This window comes from Lampris incognitus, chromosome 13 (assembly GCF_029633865.1).
Source record: "Lampris incognitus isolate fLamInc1 chromosome 13, fLamInc1.hap2, whole genome shotgun sequence".
NCBI lineage: Eukaryota > Metazoa > Chordata > Actinopteri > Lampriformes > Lampridae > Lampris > Lampris incognitus.
Genome location: NC_079223.1, coordinates 19,439,134 through 19,459,828, shown reverse-complemented (window position 1 = coordinate 19,459,828; position 20,695 = coordinate 19,439,134). Strand labels below are relative to the sequence as shown.

General features: G+C 44.0%; 1 protein-coding gene across 1 annotated transcript in view; it reads right to left on the bottom strand.

Moving 5' to 3' along the window:
- LOC130122623 (protein bicaudal C homolog 1-like) overlaps nt 1-20,695 on the bottom strand; it is a 91,236-nt gene that overhangs the window by 10,878 nt on the left and 59,663 nt on the right. Inside the window, exons 8-18 of the mRNA XM_056291570.1 lie at nt 19,603-19,854; nt 16,864-16,995; nt 12,579-12,786; nt 10,935-11,096; nt 8,071-8,258; nt 7,693-7,834; nt 5,500-5,653; nt 4,859-5,018; nt 4,508-4,547; nt 2,640-2,794; nt 386-548 (exon numbers count right to left, since the gene is read on the bottom strand). Coding sequence (XP_056147545.1) covers nt 386-548; nt 2,640-2,794; nt 4,508-4,547; nt 4,859-5,018; nt 5,500-5,653; nt 7,693-7,834; nt 8,071-8,258; nt 10,935-11,096; nt 12,579-12,786; nt 16,864-16,995; nt 19,603-19,854 — 1,756 coding nt within the window. The remainder of the gene's footprint in view (nt 1-385; nt 549-2,639; nt 2,795-4,507; nt 4,548-4,858; nt 5,019-5,499; nt 5,654-7,692; nt 7,835-8,070; nt 8,259-10,934; nt 11,097-12,578; nt 12,787-16,863; nt 16,996-19,602; nt 19,855-20,695) is intronic.

Sequence of the window (20,695 nt, the reverse complement as noted above, 5' to 3'; positions counted from 1 at the left end):
ATCAAACAACCCCCAGAAAAGTTAAATCAACACACTTCAAATGTGCAGATGAACTATATGATCATGACTTTAAAACAAATTATTAGATAAGAGATCTGCATCAGGACACCACTAATGCATGACTGTGTGTTGTGGGTGTGTGGGGAGTTTTTTTTGGGGGGGGGGGGGGTTGAGTGCAGTGGTTGTTGGTGAAAACGGGACAAACGGTGCCTCTCACAGTGCAGCTCCTGAATTAAGATTTTTCTTGAAAGCCTCAAAATAAGGAGACCGGCATTACTCGTCTGTGCATGCCATTGCTTGCTGCTGGTTCATTCTTGCAGCTGCTTGCACAGTTAATGCAAAAAAAATAAAAAAAGAAAAAAGAAAAGGACATTAGGCGGCTAACCAGATTTGTTCTGCTTCCTCTTGGGGCTGCTGACAGCGGTGGGGAACTCTGTGTGACCGGGCAAGCCGTTCCCACTGCCGTTCCTCTCTCGCCAGTTGTCTGAGTCGCTGCCGTTCCCCACACCTTCCCGACTGTTGGAACGTGACAGAGACAGCGGAGCGCCCTGAAGGAAAAACAGACACATCGAATGACATATTTGGATTGCGGCTTTCAAATATCCCTTTGTTAATACGCTGGCATTCTAGCAGGTGTTTCACTGACGGGTTGACTGAAACCTCTTTCACCACCAAAGTCATGGTATTTTCCCAGGTTTTAGATTCTGGGAGTTTGATGAAAAAATAAAAAACTTCCAGAATGTCAGGTTCATTTTGTCTTTTTCCTGGGGAGCCCCCTCTCACAAATGCCCAGAAAGCCGCTGCATTTGAATTACGTCAGACCCTGTCCTGTATCGCGATCCCTTTCGTATCATCACCACTTGGTTCATCTTGATTGTGAATGGACAAGACTATTCTGAGGAACTGATATTTTTCACGCTTCTCCTTTTTGCACAACAAGCATTATCTTTTTGCCGTTGTTGTTACATCAGCTGCTCCATATTGCAGCTACAGGATGGTCGGTTAAGGGGGACCACCCCCCCCCTTTCTCCCCAATTGTATCCAGCCAATTACCCCACTCTTCCGAGGTGTCTGGGTTGCTGCTCCACCCCTTCTGCTGATCAGGGGAGGGCTGCAGACTACCATATGTCTCCTCTAATACATGTGGAGTCACCAGCTGCTTCTTTTCGCCTGACAGTGAGGTACAGTGTAGTGCGTGGGAGGATCATGCTATTCCCCCATTCCCCATCCCCCCGAACAGCCACCCCGACCGACCAGAGGAGGCGCTAGTGCAGCGACCAGGACACAAACCCACATCTGGCTGCCCACCCGCAGACATGGCCAGTTGTGTCCGTAGGGCCACCCGACCAAGCCGGAGGGAACATGGAGATTCGAACCACCTATCCCTGTGTTGGTAAGCAACAGAACTGACCGCCAGGTGACCCCGACGCCCCCAAGGGGGAACATTTTGCTGGTGCGTAGAATACAAAGCGGTCATCGCTGCATGTGGATATCCATGAGCAGGAATATTTTCTAGTTTCATGTTTAACATTATGTGTCAAATGCATCCCATCAAACGTGTGACTGCTGAGATTCTTAGAAAGGCCCTTTCACACCAACAAGATAGCAGGCAAATGCTGTGCTATATCAATGGCTGATTGTCAAAAATATTGAGCCATGCACCCATTCACGCCAAAGGCAACCATAGTGCAAATTTAAGATTTTAGTTCGGCGGAAAAGTGAAATTAGATTTTCTTCAAGTTTTACCACTGGAGTGAGATCGGGACTATATGGACTATAATGGTAGTCTTACAAGCAAGACAAATCTCTCGAGGTTCATACATTTATCCTTCAGAAGATTGGCTTTGGCCTCTCTCTCTTGCTCCCATTGGCTTTGATTTTACATCAGGGGACCTGTCCAAAAAGTGAATGGTCTAATCACAGCTTTGAATACCGAACTGAGCAGGTTGTGTAGCTGAAACGTGATGCAGCAGAATTATAAGCAATAGTACAGTGGTGAATGGCAGCATTAGCTGTATTTAGTGAGCCATATCACAGAGCAAAAGAGCCACATGATGTAGGCACAGTACAAAAGCTGATGGCGTGTGTCAGCTGTTGTCACGAAAATCACTCTGCATCGTCAGAAATACTTTGTATATGATGCCATTACTGTCTGCTGTTCTGCTGTGATTGGTCTGGCACACCAGGCTAGTATAACGACGAATCACGCAACAGACTTCCTGTGATAGAAAATGCTGAGAGAAAAACTCAGTTTGTTCTTTCATAAAGTCTGAATGCTCAAGGTTCAAGCATACCCCAAAGGGAGTCCTACTAACCACCCCAAAGTACCCCAAAATATACCTCAAAATACCCTGAAGTATCACAAAATACCCCAAAGTACCTCAAAGTCTACCCCAAAATACCCCAAAGAGATCTGATAAGTTTTTCCTTAAGTTCTTTCTATTCTTCTAGCCAGTTCATCATGCATGTGCTGACCTTTCCGTGTCATTGGCGCCTGCACGTTCTTTTGTTCCAGGCCTCTGCATAGTGACACACACTCACACAATGCAGATGCACCAGCTTGATCATTTCTAATATTTTCAATAAATATTAATTATAATTTTCAAATTTTCAGGACATGGAGGACTTGTGTTGCTTACCTCATAGGTGGTGCTCATGCTGGGCTTGTAGGGGACATGGTTGGCCCTTCGCAGCTCCTTGATGGTCTCTGCCGGCATGGACTTGGAGAAGCCCAGGCCGCTCCATGTGTTGGTGGGAGTCCGTACCTCTGTCACCACAGGTTTTTTCAACATGGCTGAATGGGGGGGAGGTGCAGCACAGAGCAGTGAGATACATACAAACATATACATTTACAAAATATTCTCAGATGCTCTTGGTTTTCTACTTTAGAATGGTGTGCTATGTCCCTTATGTTTCATGTTAACAACCTACCAAATCAAATTCCTTGTTTGTTAAAACTTATTTGAAAAACTTGACTTGTGAAGTGACAAGGGGTCAAAAACTACATTAAATAGTCAGTTTTCTTGCATTTTCAAAAATAACTAGCATTTCTTTTCTGTTTTTTTTTTTTTTTTGGATTTCTCCCCCTTTTTCTCCCCAATTGTATCCAGCCAATTACCCCACTCTTCCAAGCTGTCCCAGTCGCTGCCCCACCCCCTCCGCTGAGCCAGGGAGGGCTGCAGACTACCACATGCCTCCTCCGATACATGTGGAGTCGCCAGCCGCTTCTTTTCACCTGACAGTGAGGAGTTTCACCAGGGGGATGTAGCGCATGGAAGGCTCACGTTATTCCCTCCAGTTCCCCCTCCGCCCTGAACAGGTGCCCCAATCGACCAGAGGAGGCGCTAGTGCAGCGACCAGGATACACACCCACAGACACAGCCAATTGTGTCTGTAGGGATGCCCGACCAAGCCGGAGGTAACATGGGGATTCGAACCGGCGATCCCTGTGTTGGTAGGCAACAAAATAGACCGCTACACTACCCAGACGTACTAACTAGTATTTTTTGTTAACAACTGAGAATCAGCATAAACCACACAGCCACCTGCCTAAAAAAAAAAGAGCCATATAATCTAAGAATTAAGAAAATGTGATCTAGTCTGTGAGTTTGTTAACAGAATACGTAGGGAATGGCTATACAATTGAAGACAATTGAAAAAACTTCCCACAAAATATTGACAACATAGCCCTGTTAATGACAAGATGACTACTTCATATTCCCTGGACAAAGCTTTGCATAATGGGGGAAATGGGCTCCCTGCTTAGCCATATCTCGTCTGAGACTCCCTTCTCGTCTACCTGAATGCACCACAGAGTTTAGCCTCCTCTATAACATGCCCCGAAACGTTTTTTTGTTCAGGAAGTCTCTTCCTTACTTTGGTTGTCACCATCATCAGCTTTAACACAGAGTGTAGTCATCACCTGTTTTATTTTTTTCCTTCCGATTTTTCCCCCCTTGTCTCCCTAATTGTATCCAGCCAATTATCCCACTCTTCCGAGCCGTCCCGGTCGCTGCTCCACCCCCTCTGCTGACCCGGGGAGGGCGGCAGACTACCACATGCCTCCACCGATACACGTGGAGTCACCAGTCGCTTCTTTTCACCCGACAGTGAGGAGTTTCACCAGGGGGATGTAGCGCGTGGGAGGCTCACGTTATTCCCCCCAGTTCCCCCTCCCCCCTGAACAGGTGCTCCGATCGACCAGAGGAGGCGCTAGTGCAGCGACAGGGACACATACCCACATCCAGCTTCCCACCCGCAGACACGGCCAATTGTGTCTGTAGAGAGGTACTACCAAGCCAGAGGTAACACCCCCAGGGATTCAAACTGGCGATCCCCATGTTGGTAGGCAACGGAATAGACTGCTACGCTACCTGGACTTGTTTTTTTTTTAATGTTTTTAAATCGATTTTAAATTTCTTGCTGTTTGAGATTTATTCATATCAAGAATAAAGTTAAAAATGATTTTTAGAATATTTTCATTAGGAAAAAAAAAATCAACACTTACCTTTGGTTGCCAACAGCTTCTTCTGTTCATAGTCAAATGCCTGGAAAGAAAAGTAGCCGGTTATTCTCTCATCCCTGACTATAAACTGTGTGTGTGTGTGTGTGTGTGTGTGTGTGTGTGTGTGTGTGTGTGTGTGTATGTGTGCATGTGTGTATGTATGTGTGTGTGTGTGTATATGCGTGTGTGTGTGTGTGTATGTGTGCATGTGTGTGTGTGTATGTATGTGTGGGTATGTGTGTGTGTGTGTATATGCGTGTATGTGTGTGTGTGTGTGCGTGTGTGTGTGTGTGTATGAGTGTGTGTGTGTGTGTGTGTGTGCGCGCGCGCGTGCGTGCGTGCGTGCGTAAGTACCTGCATATTGGCAAAGGAGGACTGTGGTGCCAGCCGGATGCGCTCCCTCTCATTCTGCTGGGCTGCCCTCTCAGCTGCCCGCTCACTGCCCGGCGCTCTCTTGTCTGCCACGGGACTGTCTGATGAACTGGATTCAGCATCTGACAGCAGGCAGTCGGAGCTGTTCAGATTGTTAAGAAACAGAAGATGATAATATCATGGACAGGGGCCAGCATACAAAACTTGCAGTCTAGTATTATCTCTGTGACACAACACAGCGCATAACCTAAGATTGCACATCCTTTTTGTGAACACAGCCTAACTCAAACCTCCTGCTTGACCAGCTGTTAAGATTGCAATTAGCGGATGTAAACTGATATTTCAGCAGGTTGAAGAGATGCCTTGATGGGTCTCAGAGCCCAGTCTCTCTGGCTGCTCATTCCCCAAACTATTTTCAATTAATTCCCTACATGTGCATCAGGAATTCACATTTATGACACCTCATGGAATATTAGCCCTCCATTTCCATCCCTTTAACTTCAAATCTGTGGGACGTCCTGCAATTTGGATTCCTTGGTGTCTATGGACCTGATTGAATTGTCTTGAAGACGGAGAAGGATGGTAAATTGGAATAAGATGTGATGTAAATGACTCCAACATACTGTAAATGGGAGTTCTTAGTGCCCTGTAGGAGCTCCACGGCCTGTCGTTTCCCTGATGACGTCTTACATGAAGCCAGCATCTGTTTCAGCTCACTCCCATTAGCTGAATGAGATGGGCTTCTGGGCATGCCCACTTCCACAAATGTGTCAGAGCCTAGAAAGAGAAAATATATATATATATTTTTAAATCAATCAAAATAAAATGAAAGCCACTTTATTTGACATTGTATTCTTACCACGAATTGTATTCTTACAATGAAATGTGTCCTCTGCATTTAACCCATCCTATTGTACAGCAGCAGTGGGCAGCTGCAGCACACAAGAACCTACTCCAGTTCTTCTTTCCATTGCCTTGCTCAGGGGTACAGGCAGGAGTATCAACCCTAACATGCATGTCTTTTTGACGGTGGGAGGAAACCGGAGCACTCGGAGGAAACCCACGCAGACACGGGTAGAACATGCAAACTCCACACCGAAAGGACCTGGGACGGCCTGGGGTTCAAACCCAGGACTTTGTTGCTGTGAAGCAACAGTGCTAACCACTGGGCTACCGTGCCACTGTTAACTAACTGGAGAAATTAATATCCACTAATCCATCCATTATCTGGATGGATGGATGGATATTAATTAATATATTCTAGTTGTATTCCGATCTGCTTGTTCCTCCATTAGACAAAGCAATGCCATGTTGAAAGATCCTACGTGGTTTCGATTACAAAGGATTAAAAGTTCTTTGTAGTTTCTAATTTTCTACTCTGTAATACGCCAAGGTCTGATACAATCCCCCCTTAAACCATCTGTGACTGAATCACACTGTGGGAAGGGATGTGGGTGGGTAGGTGGTGGACGTTTGTGTGTGTGTGTGTGTGTGTGTGTGTGTGTGCACACGTGCATGCAAGCAACTGTGAGACGTCTCTGTTGGCACCTGGATTCATTAAAAATGCAGCAGCTGTAACTACGGAAGATTTTCCCTCACGGCTCTGATATTGTAGCATGCCAGGAGGCTGATTTGCTTAACAAGGGGTGTTTGCCTCCGTTTCAGAGTTTCTAAATGAAGAGTGTACACTCTCAAGCACTTCGTAATATTTGTATTAAAAAGTTCTAGATGGATGGAAATGATCCTTTTTAGGTGGTTTTCTGTGCATGGGTGCACTTGTGTGTGGATGCGAGTATGTCCATAGGTACATGAGCATGAGAAAGTTAAGCGGCGAGTCTGACTGTGCTGAGTAAACTGGAGTGTGTTTTATTGTGTAGCACGTGGTCCTATTTCTGCAGCATAAAATAATATGATGTCAGTCAAACTAATGAACCTCTCTGGGGTTTAACCACTTTCCCTGCTCTCTCTCTCTCCACAGAGCAGAGACGGGCCGGTCCAAAAACACATTCTGGGACACAGGAGGAGTTCAGGGAGGGAGAGGAAACCTTTCCGGGACACGCCACGCTGGGGGAGACCAGCTCGGAAAACACGGGGGGAAAAGTGAGACGCGTGAGAGAGAGGGTTTGAGGGAAAACCGCACATGTAAGAAACGGAGGAAATGAGGGCCCTTTTCTGAACCGCTGGTACACCAGCAGTTAATCTGTCTCTTGTTCCAGCCCAATAAACACGGTCCTACGAGTCAAGGAATGTCGTGGCGAGTGTAAACCAGATAGTGTATAAAAAATATGAATAAGTACATTCAAGGCATTTTTCCTCAAAGTGGGCTTTAGGGTTACATAAATCTCAAGCGGAGCGGGTTTGAGGTGGACAGTTGTGCGTAGTCTGCAGGTCAAGTCCAGCAAATTTGTGGAGGCAAAAATAGCCATAACTCAAAAATTTTGTCCTTTCCTGCTTGGAGGATTATGGATAAATCATAAAGTGGTGAATGAAGGGGCAATTTGGTTTCAAGTCACACTTACACTAATAACATTTAGTGAAATGGTGCTTCTAGGTCCAGCATAGGTCCTTGGCCAGATGTGTTGAGGTGAATTCGAGTTTACAAAATCGTTAAAATTGTTAGCGGCATTAGCACAAGTTGGAAAAACTGCATCCACAAAATAACTTTTCTTTATAAATAAGAAGTTGAAAGGGCACTAAACTGATTGTGCATCAGGTCTGTCTACTGAAACTGCTATACCCAAAATTAGCCCCTTACAAGTGCTGAGGTCAACAGACATGGCTGATCACATCTGTAATGCTTCGGCCGAGAGGGGTACCTTCGTCTGGGTTAGACTTGCTGGATAGCGGTTCTGATGGGTTGTGTCCACTGGCCTCTTGGACTGAGTCACACTGGGCTGGACTCAAAACAGTTTCTGCGAGTGATGCAGTTGATATCCGTCCATAGACTGAGCCAGGATGCTAAAAACACGCATGAACACACAAAAACACACACACACATATCCAGATGCATATAAAGACAGTAAACAAGACTTGAAACTGAAATCAACATGAAACCAAAAGCAAGCTTGAACTCTATGTGGACAGCACAAAATCGGTTGGGGAAGGGAACATTTCCTTGCTTTTCAGAGGGTATACTCATACTGTCACATATCCTCACACATACACATGTGAAAAACATCACCAGCAGCGCTTACCTTTACGTGTCCATTAAGTGTGCAAGGACCCTTGGTGCAGTCGGGGACCCCGTTGGGCTGCTTGTCTATGGGCGCCAAGCCGGGTGGAGGGGAGGGGGTGCTGTGGGTGTAGCTCTGGACCCCCGACAGCAGGATACTGTTCAGTGTGGCCTGGGTGGCGGGGTGCAGCATCAGTTGAGATGAGAAGCCTGAAGCAGGGGTATGAGGGATTAACTGATGGCAACACCAAACAAGTGAGACTCAACACTTCTATGTTTACTAAAACGACTGCATGGGCTTTAGTTAACATGTGATTGTGATGGTGTCAAACGTAGGGCAGTGTGCTATAGGGGCTCTGAATAAGCTACTCCTGTGTTTTACTCATAACCTACTGACCATTCTGACAGCACGAGGTTCTTGCTTATGTCCCACACTGTCTTTATGCATGCTCAATAATCCAAAGAAAGTTGAACCAGTTCATCTGGACACAACATGTATTGACAGAAACGTGTCATCACTCATCTACATGACCTCTTCAGTCTAAACTGATTGCAGGTATCCCCACCCTTATAAACAACATAGATGCATAACGGCCGAAACCAATGATCAGTTTCATACCCAAATAGGCGTGACCATTAACTACTTTCAACGGCCATGTGTACTATTCACAGAGGATTTGGGAATGTTTGCAGTCACAGCATTGAAAGATGGCAACAGATATACTCTTAGCCCCCCACCCCCTCTTGATTCAGGGATTGTCATTCCCTCTTCACATAGATGGCTTCTTTGACTCCGCGTTGAAACCAGCGTTCCTCCCTATCAAGGATGTGCACATCCTCATCCTTGAAAGAGTGGCCACCGGCCTGTAGATGGATGTAGACTGTGGAGTCCTGGCCTGACGTGTTAGCTTTTCTGTGTTGTGCCATTTTCTTGGCCATCATCTGTTTGGTTTCCCCAATGTACAAGTCACAGCAATCCTCCTGGCACTTAACAGCGTACACTATATTGCTCTGTTTGTGCTGGGGGACCCCATCCTTGGGGTGGACCAATTTCTGGCGCAGAGTGTTTTGGGGTTTGAAAGCAACTGAGACGCGGTGTTTGGAAAATATGCGTCTTGACTGTTCCGACACTCCCGCCACATACAGAATCACCACTGGCTTATGCTTAGGCAGCTGCTGTCCTTCTCCTCTCTTCGATCGGCTGGTGCACTGTTTGGGCGTCTTCCTGGCTTTGACAAACGCCCAGTTAGGATAACCACACTTAACCAGGGCCTGTTTAATGTGGGATTTCTCCCCTCCCCTGGCCGCTGTGGACGTTGTCAGCTCAGCGATAAAGCATCCTGATGACTCCTTGTTTGTGCTCCAGTGGATGATGAGAGTCAAACCTTAAGTACTGATCAGTATGTGTTGGTTTACGGTAAACATCAACAATCAAATGTCCCCCATCACCTATTGCAATTTCACAGTCTAAGAAGGCTAACCTGTCATTTTTCACATCCTCCCTAGTGAACTTGATGTGCTTGTCCAGAGTTAATGTGGCTGGTGAAATGTGGTACATCCTGAGATTTAATTTTAACCCAGGTGTTGTCCACAAATCTGAACAAATTGCTAGGCGGTGTCCCTGGATAGGACATCACAGCACTCTTTTCCACTTCCTCCATTCCACATTGTTGTGTACATGATGGATTTATTTCGTAGCTGTATCCGTGCCGAGGGCTTAGGTTACTCATTGCTGTTTGAGACTGCTGTGGGGGTCTACCAAGGGCATGTACCCATGTGCAAATCTGAGTTTCTATTGTATTTGTTAAAGTGCGCTGTGCTTCTAAGTTTCTATCAGCTGTGTGCTATCTCCATGCTGCGTCATGCAACAACTGCAAAAACAGACTTTCCTCCTTAAGGACATTAATCTAAACTATCAAACTAAATTTGAAAATGTACAAGTTGGGGTTCAAGCTCAAAATTTCTACATAAGCGATGTCATGTAAAAATTTTCTCTGTAGTATATCACCCTAGTGATACAATACAGAGAAAATGTTAAGAATACTAAAAGTATATAAAAATAATATAATAATATAAATATAAAAATATATACTATAAACGTAATACTGTATACTACTACAGTAGTACTGTACTACTGGCTCAAGACCCATTTTTGTGCTCTTGCTTTTAATTAATTCAATTTTATTTCTTTACTATTATTTTTCATCTTGTGCTGTGGTTTTATTTCTTGCCTTGTTTTATGTTTTTTGCCTAGGTCTGTGTTTTATTACTTTTAACTTATTTTATCTGTATTGTCGTTGAATTTTATTGTTTCCCTTGTTTTTAATGTAAAGCACTTTGAGCTGCATTTTATGTATAAAGGTGCTATACAAATAAAGTTTATTATTATTATTATTATAACTGTAGTAGTATACAGTATTCTACAGTATACCACTAGGGTAAAACTCACTATTCCCGATAAGAAAACATACAAACCCATTCAGAACATACATAGATATTTATGCTTGTGTAAGTGTGTGGGGGGGCATGTCAATATGGTAAATAGACCGCAAGCGCTTTTTTTCCAAATCCCTTCCCAATTAACACCTCACATTTTATCCATGCACACTCATACACTGACGAGTTGCCAACCATTCAAGGTAAAAACCAGCTCATCGGGAGCAGCTGGAGGTTAGGTGTCTTGCTCAGGGACACCTCAACATTTTTGCCGGGAGGAGCCGCGGATTAAACTGGCAACCCTCCAGTTACCGGACGACCTGCTCTACCTCCTGAGCTACTGCTGTACTTCGGTACTAAGCTTGTCTTTGTGCCAAGGTAAGATCAGTACAAAAACAGTAATTGACAAAGCCAGCCCAGATGAGGAAAGTGTTGGCCATTCAAACAGACCTTGGGTGCTGGTCAGGGAACTGGGCCAGAGGGACGGGGAGGGTGTGACGTTACTGGGGCTGGCAGTCTGCAGGTGGCTCATGGAGGAGTTTAGGCTGTTAAGGACCGAGTTCTGAGCGGGGGAGTTGCTTAGAGAGTGGGGCGCTGTTGCACCCAGAAGACCTGCAGAGGGAAAGAGCGGACAAGGAAGGAAGAGAGAATGGGGAGACAGAAAAGAGACAGACCAAAGGTGGTCCTGTCAGTGAACAGAGCCATTTTTCACTCTAAACACACCTTACATTTACACACTTGGGAAAAACCTCTGGCCTTCCTGCCATTTAAGAGGAACGCCATCAACCAGACAGCAATGAGAGGAGGGCATTCTTAAAATCTACAAGACCACAGATGCAAAAGAACATATCCTGTGTGTCCTCGTACTTCATAACACCATGTTATTGGGAGCGCCAAGTATGTGGTGCCTTGGTATCACAACCCAAACACAGTGAATGAAAACAGAATGAAGCAGGTCTGTGGCTTTAACAAGGGGCTAGTTTGGCTCCAGGAATAAGGTTAGGGATTCTTCTGGCAGGCTGGCCTGTAATCTGATGAAAAGAAGCAAGTAGCAATTACTAAAGGCCAGGAAGTGGCTGTCCATAGCGTTACTCATAGGGTTTCAGAGTTTGAACAAGTAGAGAGAATCCATTCTACTGTAACACAGTTTGTCCAACACCCCATACAGGACCTTTTCAAGGGTTATGTGCCGCATGCAAGATATTCTTTAATCGTACCTAAATGAAATTAATTGTAATAGCTGCTTTGGGTGCTATCTGTAATAACCATAAACTACTTTCACATCAAATAGCATCAGATTTTGATGCATGGATTTTTTTTTAATCAATATTGGCATATTGACTACTTTTGAATCCCAAAACTCCTTTAATTGTATATGAAAACACAAAGGAGAAGACTGGAGTGAACTATCTATCAAAAATAATACATTACGTATCATGAATGAAAAGCCTAGGTTGAATCTTCTCTGAGCCTTCACGGTGAGCTTGGCTCGACAAACTCCTACATGATCACAGACCGTTTGCCCTTTGTTTCATGCTCATGATTCAGTCAAAGTAGAGGCACTGAAACTCATGTCGGGAGTCATTCACTAGTGGTGGGCTTATCAAAGACATACTTATGTGGGACAGACCAGAGTTACTAGACAAACAACTCCCACTGAAAAGCACTTAAAACTGCTGGGGCCATGATGCACCAGTTATGATTTGACTGTATTGATGATGGCATTTGTACCGATTCTAAAATCAGTACCGCTGTTTGATATGGTAAACTAGAGCATGTGATAATTATGGAGGGCCTGGTGTATTTCTTGTTCTTCAAGTGCGTGACTAGCAGAAATATGGGTGACGCTGATGTATGAGGACATTACTACATCAACAAAAGCGTTTCATCGCTAATGCATTTTGAGTGAGATAAAAAAAAACAACAACGTCCCAACTGATTTTTCTTTTCCCCTTTTGGATATTCTGAGAACAAGGTGAGGGTAAAACAATGAGGGAGGATAAAGGAAAAAGAAAAACAGAAACAATAGAAAAGAATTTTCTTAACACGCTGAAAGTTTTTCTGAGATTTGACCAGTGAACCAAGGCTCATTACCCAAAGTACTTAGCCCGAGGCCAGCCGAGGCCAAGATGTCCAACCCGACGGGGCAGATGAGGGAGGGGGATGGGCCATTGGTGGAGGGGGTCAGCACTGTCGCCGGTGGCGTGGAAGAAGACACACCGTTGTTCTCGAGACCCAGGAGAAATTTACGGGCCTCGTACATGTTCACGGCGTTCTTCTCCACGCTCTTGACTATCACAGACTGGGAGAGGGAGGATAGGAAGGAAGGCGAGGAGGGGTGAAGCGATTGGAAGGGGGCAGAGAATGGGTGATGTGAGATGGTGAAATTCAGAAAGGAAGACAGGTAAGGGAGCGGGACAGATTTGGTAGTAGAGAAGGAGAAGGGCAAATGTGAATGAGTGAATGAGTGAGTAAGAGAGACAGCGAGAGACAGCAAGAGATGTAATATGGGTCAGAGAGGGAAGGAATGGAAAGATGGGGAGAAGTAGAGCGGTAAATAGAAGAAAACAGGATATGGGAAAGAGAGAAAGAAAGAGAGAGAGAGAGAGAATGAGTGAGAGAGCAAGAGAAAGGGGCAATACAAACAGTGGTCAGTCAGAGAGTGAATGGGGTAGAAAGGGAGCAGGAAGAGGAAGGGGGAGCAGATCAAGTAAAGAGCAATAGTTAGCCAGACCCAGACAGAGGAGGGATGGATAAAGAGGAAAGTAGGGATAGATAAGATAGGGAACGAGGGAACCAGCACGAGGGAGTGAAAGGGAGGACAGGGGGCAGGGAGGAAGGAAGAGGGAATTAAGGGTAGATTAGAAGGATAAACATTGAGGCAGGATTGAGAGGAGAAGAGACACAGGGAACAGGGAGCAAGAGAAAGTATTTTTATCTTAATTAACTGCATAAGACATGATCTCACTCAAAGATATGAATGCAGAGAATACGAAGCAACGCTTGTTACCCAATATCAGAAAGAGACTAATTGTGCTTAGTGGTACCAAATCATCCACTGAGAACACCATGGATATCTCTGAATGGTCAACGTTTTCCGCTTTAATTCAGTTATAGCGTTAAAAAGCCAGGAGGGGAATTCAGATCTGGAGTTTTTTCCGGTTTCTAGCCGGCATTACCATTAACTGTGCCCTTTCTCAAGAGCATCAGAAAAAAAAAGGAAGCCAATACAAATCATGTCTTGGTTCTGCATGTCTTGCCAGAGCACAGCCCTTGCCAAATGGATTCCAGTCACGATCAGTCTCTCCCTACACACCCTGCTTTGAGGGCCGGCCAAAGCGCCGGGGGCACAGCCGCAACTGTATCCATTTGGAAGGGTCCTTCGGATTATTGCTGTCACGTCATTAAAATGTTTAAGTGAAGGGTTCTGGAGGAGTTCTGGGCTGGGCCAGCGTTTACACTGGCACCTCCATGCCGTTCCCTACAGACTTGTCTGGGTTTGAGTAGTAGGCCAGGACCAAGGGAGGGAGAGAGCACCTGGTTTACACTCAGTGACCACGACGCCAAACCCCACCGTCAGCCATCAACACTCAGACATTCATACACTAAGATGCCCACACATCCCTCGTCTGAACCGGACTTCCTAGCCAACATTTTTTTAGCCCTCATTCTGAGCACGTCTCATGTCAAGGTGATTCCATTGTGATGTACAGAAATGTGTTCAATTAATTAAAGCCACAATCCACGACTTTTCTTACCATTTTATCCATTTGAAATTCGACGACGATGTGGCGATTATGCTGGGAAGGCAATCAATATTACAGTCGAACAATGTTCCAAGATTTGGGAAGACGGCCAACGGCATTTGCCATATAATAATATAAATTATAAGTGTAGCAGCAAAGTAGACCACAAGCAACAGTAATGATGGACTATGAATATAACAGCAGCAACAAAATTTAAAAAGGTAACCATCTTTTTTGTCACGGGTTACAGTCCAAACTAAATGCAAAACCCTGCCAAAAAAACAAACCTTGAACAATGCTGGTGGATAAAGCAGCCAGTAGCTGCAGTTACAAGGACAATATTTCCTCAACCCAACTGAAATCATTCTGATTAGATGTCTTTAAGCATGCTCAATAATCCAGGTAGGGAAATCACAGAAAGTTGAATCAGTTCATGTGGACACAACGCTTATTGAGAGAAACGTTTCACCCCTCATCTAAGTGACTCGGTCAGTCTCCAGTCTTCTTCAGACTTCGGTGACTGAAGTCATTCAGATGAGTGATGAAACGTTTCTCTCAATAAACACTGTGTCCACATGAACTGATTCAACGTTCTGTGGTCATTCTGATTAGAGATCCAACTTAACTGTTTAAATGGATGCTGAATAAAGTGATCTGATAAGATGTGCATTTACGTGCCCCAAAGTGTTTAATCAGAATATAACTCTTTTCACAAGCGCAAAGTGATTCCGCCTGCTGTGAAATGTCTAATCTGCCGGAAATACAACAGAAGAAGAAGAAGAAGAAGTGGTCCGCCTGAAAATAAAATTTTCAACATGGACCCACATCGTGTCCAGGGAACAATATTTGTGTTTCTGTTGTTCTTTCTAATTAAGCAGCAATCGTGAGCAACAAAGGTGGGAAAAGGTCGGCTCAATAATGTTACACAATTTCACACAGGGTGCTACACAATGACGGTTCATAAAAAAGTAGGACAAGGTTTATTACACATACAGATATAGATAGGGCTGTGCGATATGACGATATATATCGTGTGATCATAGAAAACGTCTATCGTTTCATATTTAGCTTGATCATTTATTTTGTTGTGTCGCAAATCACACTCTTTATGGCAATATTTTTTGTCATTTGGACGACCCTTTCCGCTCTTTGCATAGGACAGACGCAGGCAGGAAACTTGCATGAAGGCAATATAAACAAACATGGAGGACAGTGAACGTGATGCAGAACGGGGTAATTCCGAACAGAAAGACCCAGACCAGCCAGGAAAAAACGAGGAGCTTGTACCTAAAAGAGGGTCTATCGTATGGACGTAGTTTGGGTATGAAAAGTCTGACACGGGCCAGAAAACCTTACGTTGCAAAATATGCTGCGTGTTGGTCCCCACAACAGACTCTAGTGTCTTTTACCACCTACGCAAGAATCATGTCAAACAGTACGCATAGAGTCTACAGACAAGAGCCGCAAAAGCACAGTTGAGTGCTCAAAACAAACCCCGTGGACCAAATTTGAGCAAAGGTTCTAAATAAAAGGAGAAAAATAACCAAATATGAGCAAGTACCTTTCATTTGTTGAGTATATAATTCAAAATGTAATAAGAAATAGGCCTTTCTATGTGGTCATTTTAAATAAACTTATTCATAAATAATTCAATGAATAAATTTATTCATTGAATTAACAGAAAATGTGCTATATCGTGATATGTATCGTTATCGTGCTGTGAATGACCTATATCATGATATGTATCGTTATCATCATGTGAATGACCTATACTGTGATATGCATCGTTATCGTGATATGAATGACCTATATCATATGTATCGTTATTGTAATATGAATGACCTATATCATGATATGAATCGTTATCATCATGTGAATGACCTATACTGTGATATGCATCGTTATCGTGATATGAATGACCTATATCATATGTATCATTATTGTGATATGAATGACCTATATCATATGTATCGATATCATGATATGAATGACCTATATCATGATATGCATCGTTATCGTGCTATGAATGACCTATATCGTGATATGTATCATCATCGTGATATGAATGATCTATATCATATGCATCATTATCATATGAATGAATGACCTATACCGTGATATGTATAGTTATCGTGATACGAATGACATATATCGTGATATGTATCGTTACAGGAATGACATACCGTGATATGTATTATTATCATGTTACGAATTACCTATATCGCGATATGTATCGTTATCGTGATATAAATGACTTATATCGTGATATATATCATTATCGTGATATGAATGATCATTGTCATGATATGAATGAACTATACCGCGACATGTATCGTTATTGTGATATGAATGACCTATATCGTGATATGTATCATTATCGTGATATGAATGTCCTATATCATGATATGTATTGTTATCGTGATATGAATGACCTATATCGTAATACGAGATTTTGGTCATATCGCACAGCCCCTAGACAGCGATATCACTCCATAATCATCTGAACACAGCTGTGTATTTTGAAAAATGAAGGTGGACAATTCAAATAGGATGGCTGAAACAAAGCTGTGCAAAACAGGCTTCCATCGACTCTTGACTTGCTCTAACAGTGTGCAGTGCAGGACTCGTCATACCTTGCTGGGTTGTTTTGGCTTGGGCTTGATACTGATGAAGACATCCAGCTGCTCCATCAGGGCTGTGATACACTGGGGCTCCACCTCAATGTCCTCCTTGATGTCAAACATCAGAACCAGGGGCAGGCAGCCCTGTGGGGTGCACGTGCATGCACACACACACACACACACACACACACACACACACACACACACACACACACACACACACACACACACACACACACACACACACACACACACACACACACACACACAGATTCAGATCAGATGAAGCAGTAATGATCGTCACGGTTTCCCTTTTGGTTGTAGCAGCAGCATCTAAATAACCAAATGCTGCAATGTACGTGTCAGCTAGCTTGGAGTGGTTTCATTATTCACCAACACCAATAAGGCAGCACACACGTGTGCTCATATACATCCACACACACTGAAAGTAGGTACATCAGCCAACAACCTCTATATCTTTTGTAAACTCATATATCTAGATATAATTTAGGAATGTAAATAATCTCTCATATATATATAGATAGATAGATAGATAGATAGATAGATAGATAGATATTCTTGATGTACTTTTTCTTACACTGAGATAGTACATCTGTCATTACGTAACATGCCACAGAGTTAAATTCCTTGTCCGTGAAACTTAGTTGGCTGCCAAGAAATCCTTGAACTTAAAAAAGATGCTAAGAGAGTAGTTTTGAATTTCTGTTGACTTTGCGCAATGCTGTGGACAAAAGCGGTCATGTTTTATGGAAGAATTACTTCGTTGTTTACTTTTTACTAATTAATTCATCCACAGATCTACACTCACACTCTGGCAGCTCGTGCATTTGATTTGAGGGGAAGATGAGCGATGGACTGGTGTTCTGGAAAAACAGGTGTTTGCTAAATAAACAGCGGTAATGAGGTCATGTATCTGCCTATTTACGTGTGCCATAAACCGCTTCTTTAGATTTTGCAGGGAATCTGACCTGGAGACAAACATTGGAATATATAAGCAATATCCAATTTTCTCGCTGATGGCCCCATTCAGGCTGCGAAAGAGTCCATGTACCAACTTTAAAATCAAAATGTGGGTTGAATACAGGAGTCCTTTTAGTTGCAGACAAGTAGCATCCATGAGCTCATTGTGGCCTGATATATTTGTGCCCTCCCCCCCGCTGAACACAATTTATAACATCAGCAGTGACTCCACACTCAGACTGTATTATTTGCAGATCTTCATGTCAGTGATGCAAATAAAAACAAGATTTACATGTGGATTCACCCACACCCCACACAGAGAGCTTGGGAATTTTCTCCAAAAGCAATGCGTTTTGCACGGTCACCACCGCAGGCACCACAGACATTTGTATTTTGGGCAGAGTGCTGGACAGCGCTCCGACTGTGTGTGTAATTAGCCGGGTATGGACCCAGTTGGTACTGACAGGGCCTGGGATTGGAGCTGTAATCTACGGTCTGGCTGGGACGGGGGCGAAACACACAGTAGATGGCTGTGGGTAGGACTCCTCTCTTGCTTTTCTTCTCCAATTTCGCCTCTTTCTACTTTCACTCCTCTTCTCCCTGTGCTCCTATTCTCTTCACTGTCATCTTCATCTCCAAAACTATTCCCCCGTCCTCTACTCCCGGCTTTGTCAATCTCACTGCTTTGTCCTCTTCTGACAAATGCCTTGGTTTTTTTTATTATTCCTTTCAGGCTTACGGTAAAAGCCCTTGTCTTTTATGTTCTTTCTCCAGCCTGAGAGAAAAGACATTTTAACTTGAACGATTTTGGCATTTGCTAAATGCTTTTGAGGCCACATGGGACTGTAGACAAAGAGAACGGCAGACCTGGCAGAGTTTTACTGCCCCATATTATGGATCTCCAAACAGAGTCCCAAAGATCTTTACAACTGTAATGTTTTAAATGTTCCAGCTCAGCAGAAGCTTTAAGCCAAAGACAGTTAAACAGCCATTATTTTTACGCTTTTCTTTTCTTAAATCGGCATCACTAACCCTTAGCAATTAAGATAAGACACCCCCCCAGTGGCGAAGGCAGCAAAACAAGAATCACCACAAAGCAATTTGAACCTAAAAACATTTATATGTCAGGCTCTTCGTCTTGCACAATAAACCAGTGCTAACTGCAGGCCTTAATTACTGGCGAGGAAAACCATACAGTAACTAACTCAAGTGCAACCCATCAGAGGCGATAGGCAAGGCTCATCACCACCGTTCATGCCGATAAGGGTAACCACGAAAGGAGATAGTCGATGCAAGAAAACACAATAGAAATGAGCAAACACATCGAAATCAGATCGGCAAATTAAGCAGGGAAAACCTTAGTAGGCATACAGATTATTGTTTATCTGATATGGGTATTTTTTAGGCATGGACATAGCCAAGCAAATTTCCCCCAAGGCCATTGAAAGCCTTTAAAACCAATCATGGCTGAGTTCACAAACCCATGGTTAACTTCTTTAAACCCACTCATCACGCTCACATTCCTTGTTGATGTGAGTACAATAGTGTCCATTATATCTACCACACACCATGTGGAACCTCTAAATCTATAAGCAAGACGTATACGTTACTGTTGATTCAACTTATTCATTTTTGTGGAGCGGTTTTAAGCCAATGCCATCTGTTAACCACAAAACCAACAAAGGCCTTGTAGTACCTACGCAAATGCTCTCCAATGGGCAGATACTGAAAAACAAAAGCACCGACGCATGCATGCACACCCATACACACCATGAGGTACTGGCGCGCCAGGCAGACGGACTCGATGGTGCCCTGGATGTAGACCGTGGATTTCTTCTGGGGGCTGTTGGGGTCAGGAAAGTGGATCTGGGCGCCAGTCCTCTGGGTGATGTGCTTGATGTTGCTGCCGTTGCGGCCCATCATGCAGAGGTGGTGCTGGGGGGCGATGTCAAGATGGGTGCTTACCGATATGGCACTGGCCAGGCTGCCAGCTAAATGTTCGAGTAGCAAAGCCGTACCCCTCTGCCGAAAAAACAAACAATTAAAAAAGGCAGTTATATCAATGGCACATTAGAGAACAAATCACAAGTACATAATTCACTCAATATCGCTAAAGCGGCTTTCACATGATATGCACAAAGCATTGCCGTCGGCACCAGGTCGGGCACGACCCCTCCACATGATCAGCGTCAGTGCCAGGAGCAGTGGCGTTCATTACATTCACACTGTCGAGTTTTTAAAATGACAGCATTCAGGAAAGAACAGCGTGGAGGGTTCAATTTCAGACTGCTGCCCGCATCAGCCAGTGGCTGTAGCCAACCACACCGCCACCCCCCAACATGGGTTTTCACACTTGTGCCCTCCGGCAGGAGGTACAGAAGTGTGAAATGCAGAACAGAACCTCTAGGCTGAGGACAGCTTTTATCCTCAGGCCATCAGACTGATCAACAGATACAATCTATTGCCCCTGCCCCCACCCTAACCCACCTTACCATACAGGTAGCTTCACCCCCCCCCCGTCCATACACGTGCACCTACACACACACACACAATTCACACTCAAGATGTTTACCCACTGTCTGTATATAGAATTTCATGTCTGTTTATATACCGTCTGTACATAGAATTTTGCACAGATATATCGCCGCCATGTATTGTATATTGTGTATATATAAGTCTTTGGATAGCTTATTTATTTTCTCTTTTTATCTCTGCCGATCTTCATTTATTTATTTTTCTTTGTTTTATATTCTTTCTATTCTTCTTGTTTTTCTTTCCGCCTTTTTCTCCCCAGTTGTACTTGTCAAAGTACCCCACTCTTCTGAGCCATCCCGGTCGCTGCTCCACCCCCTCAGCTGACCTG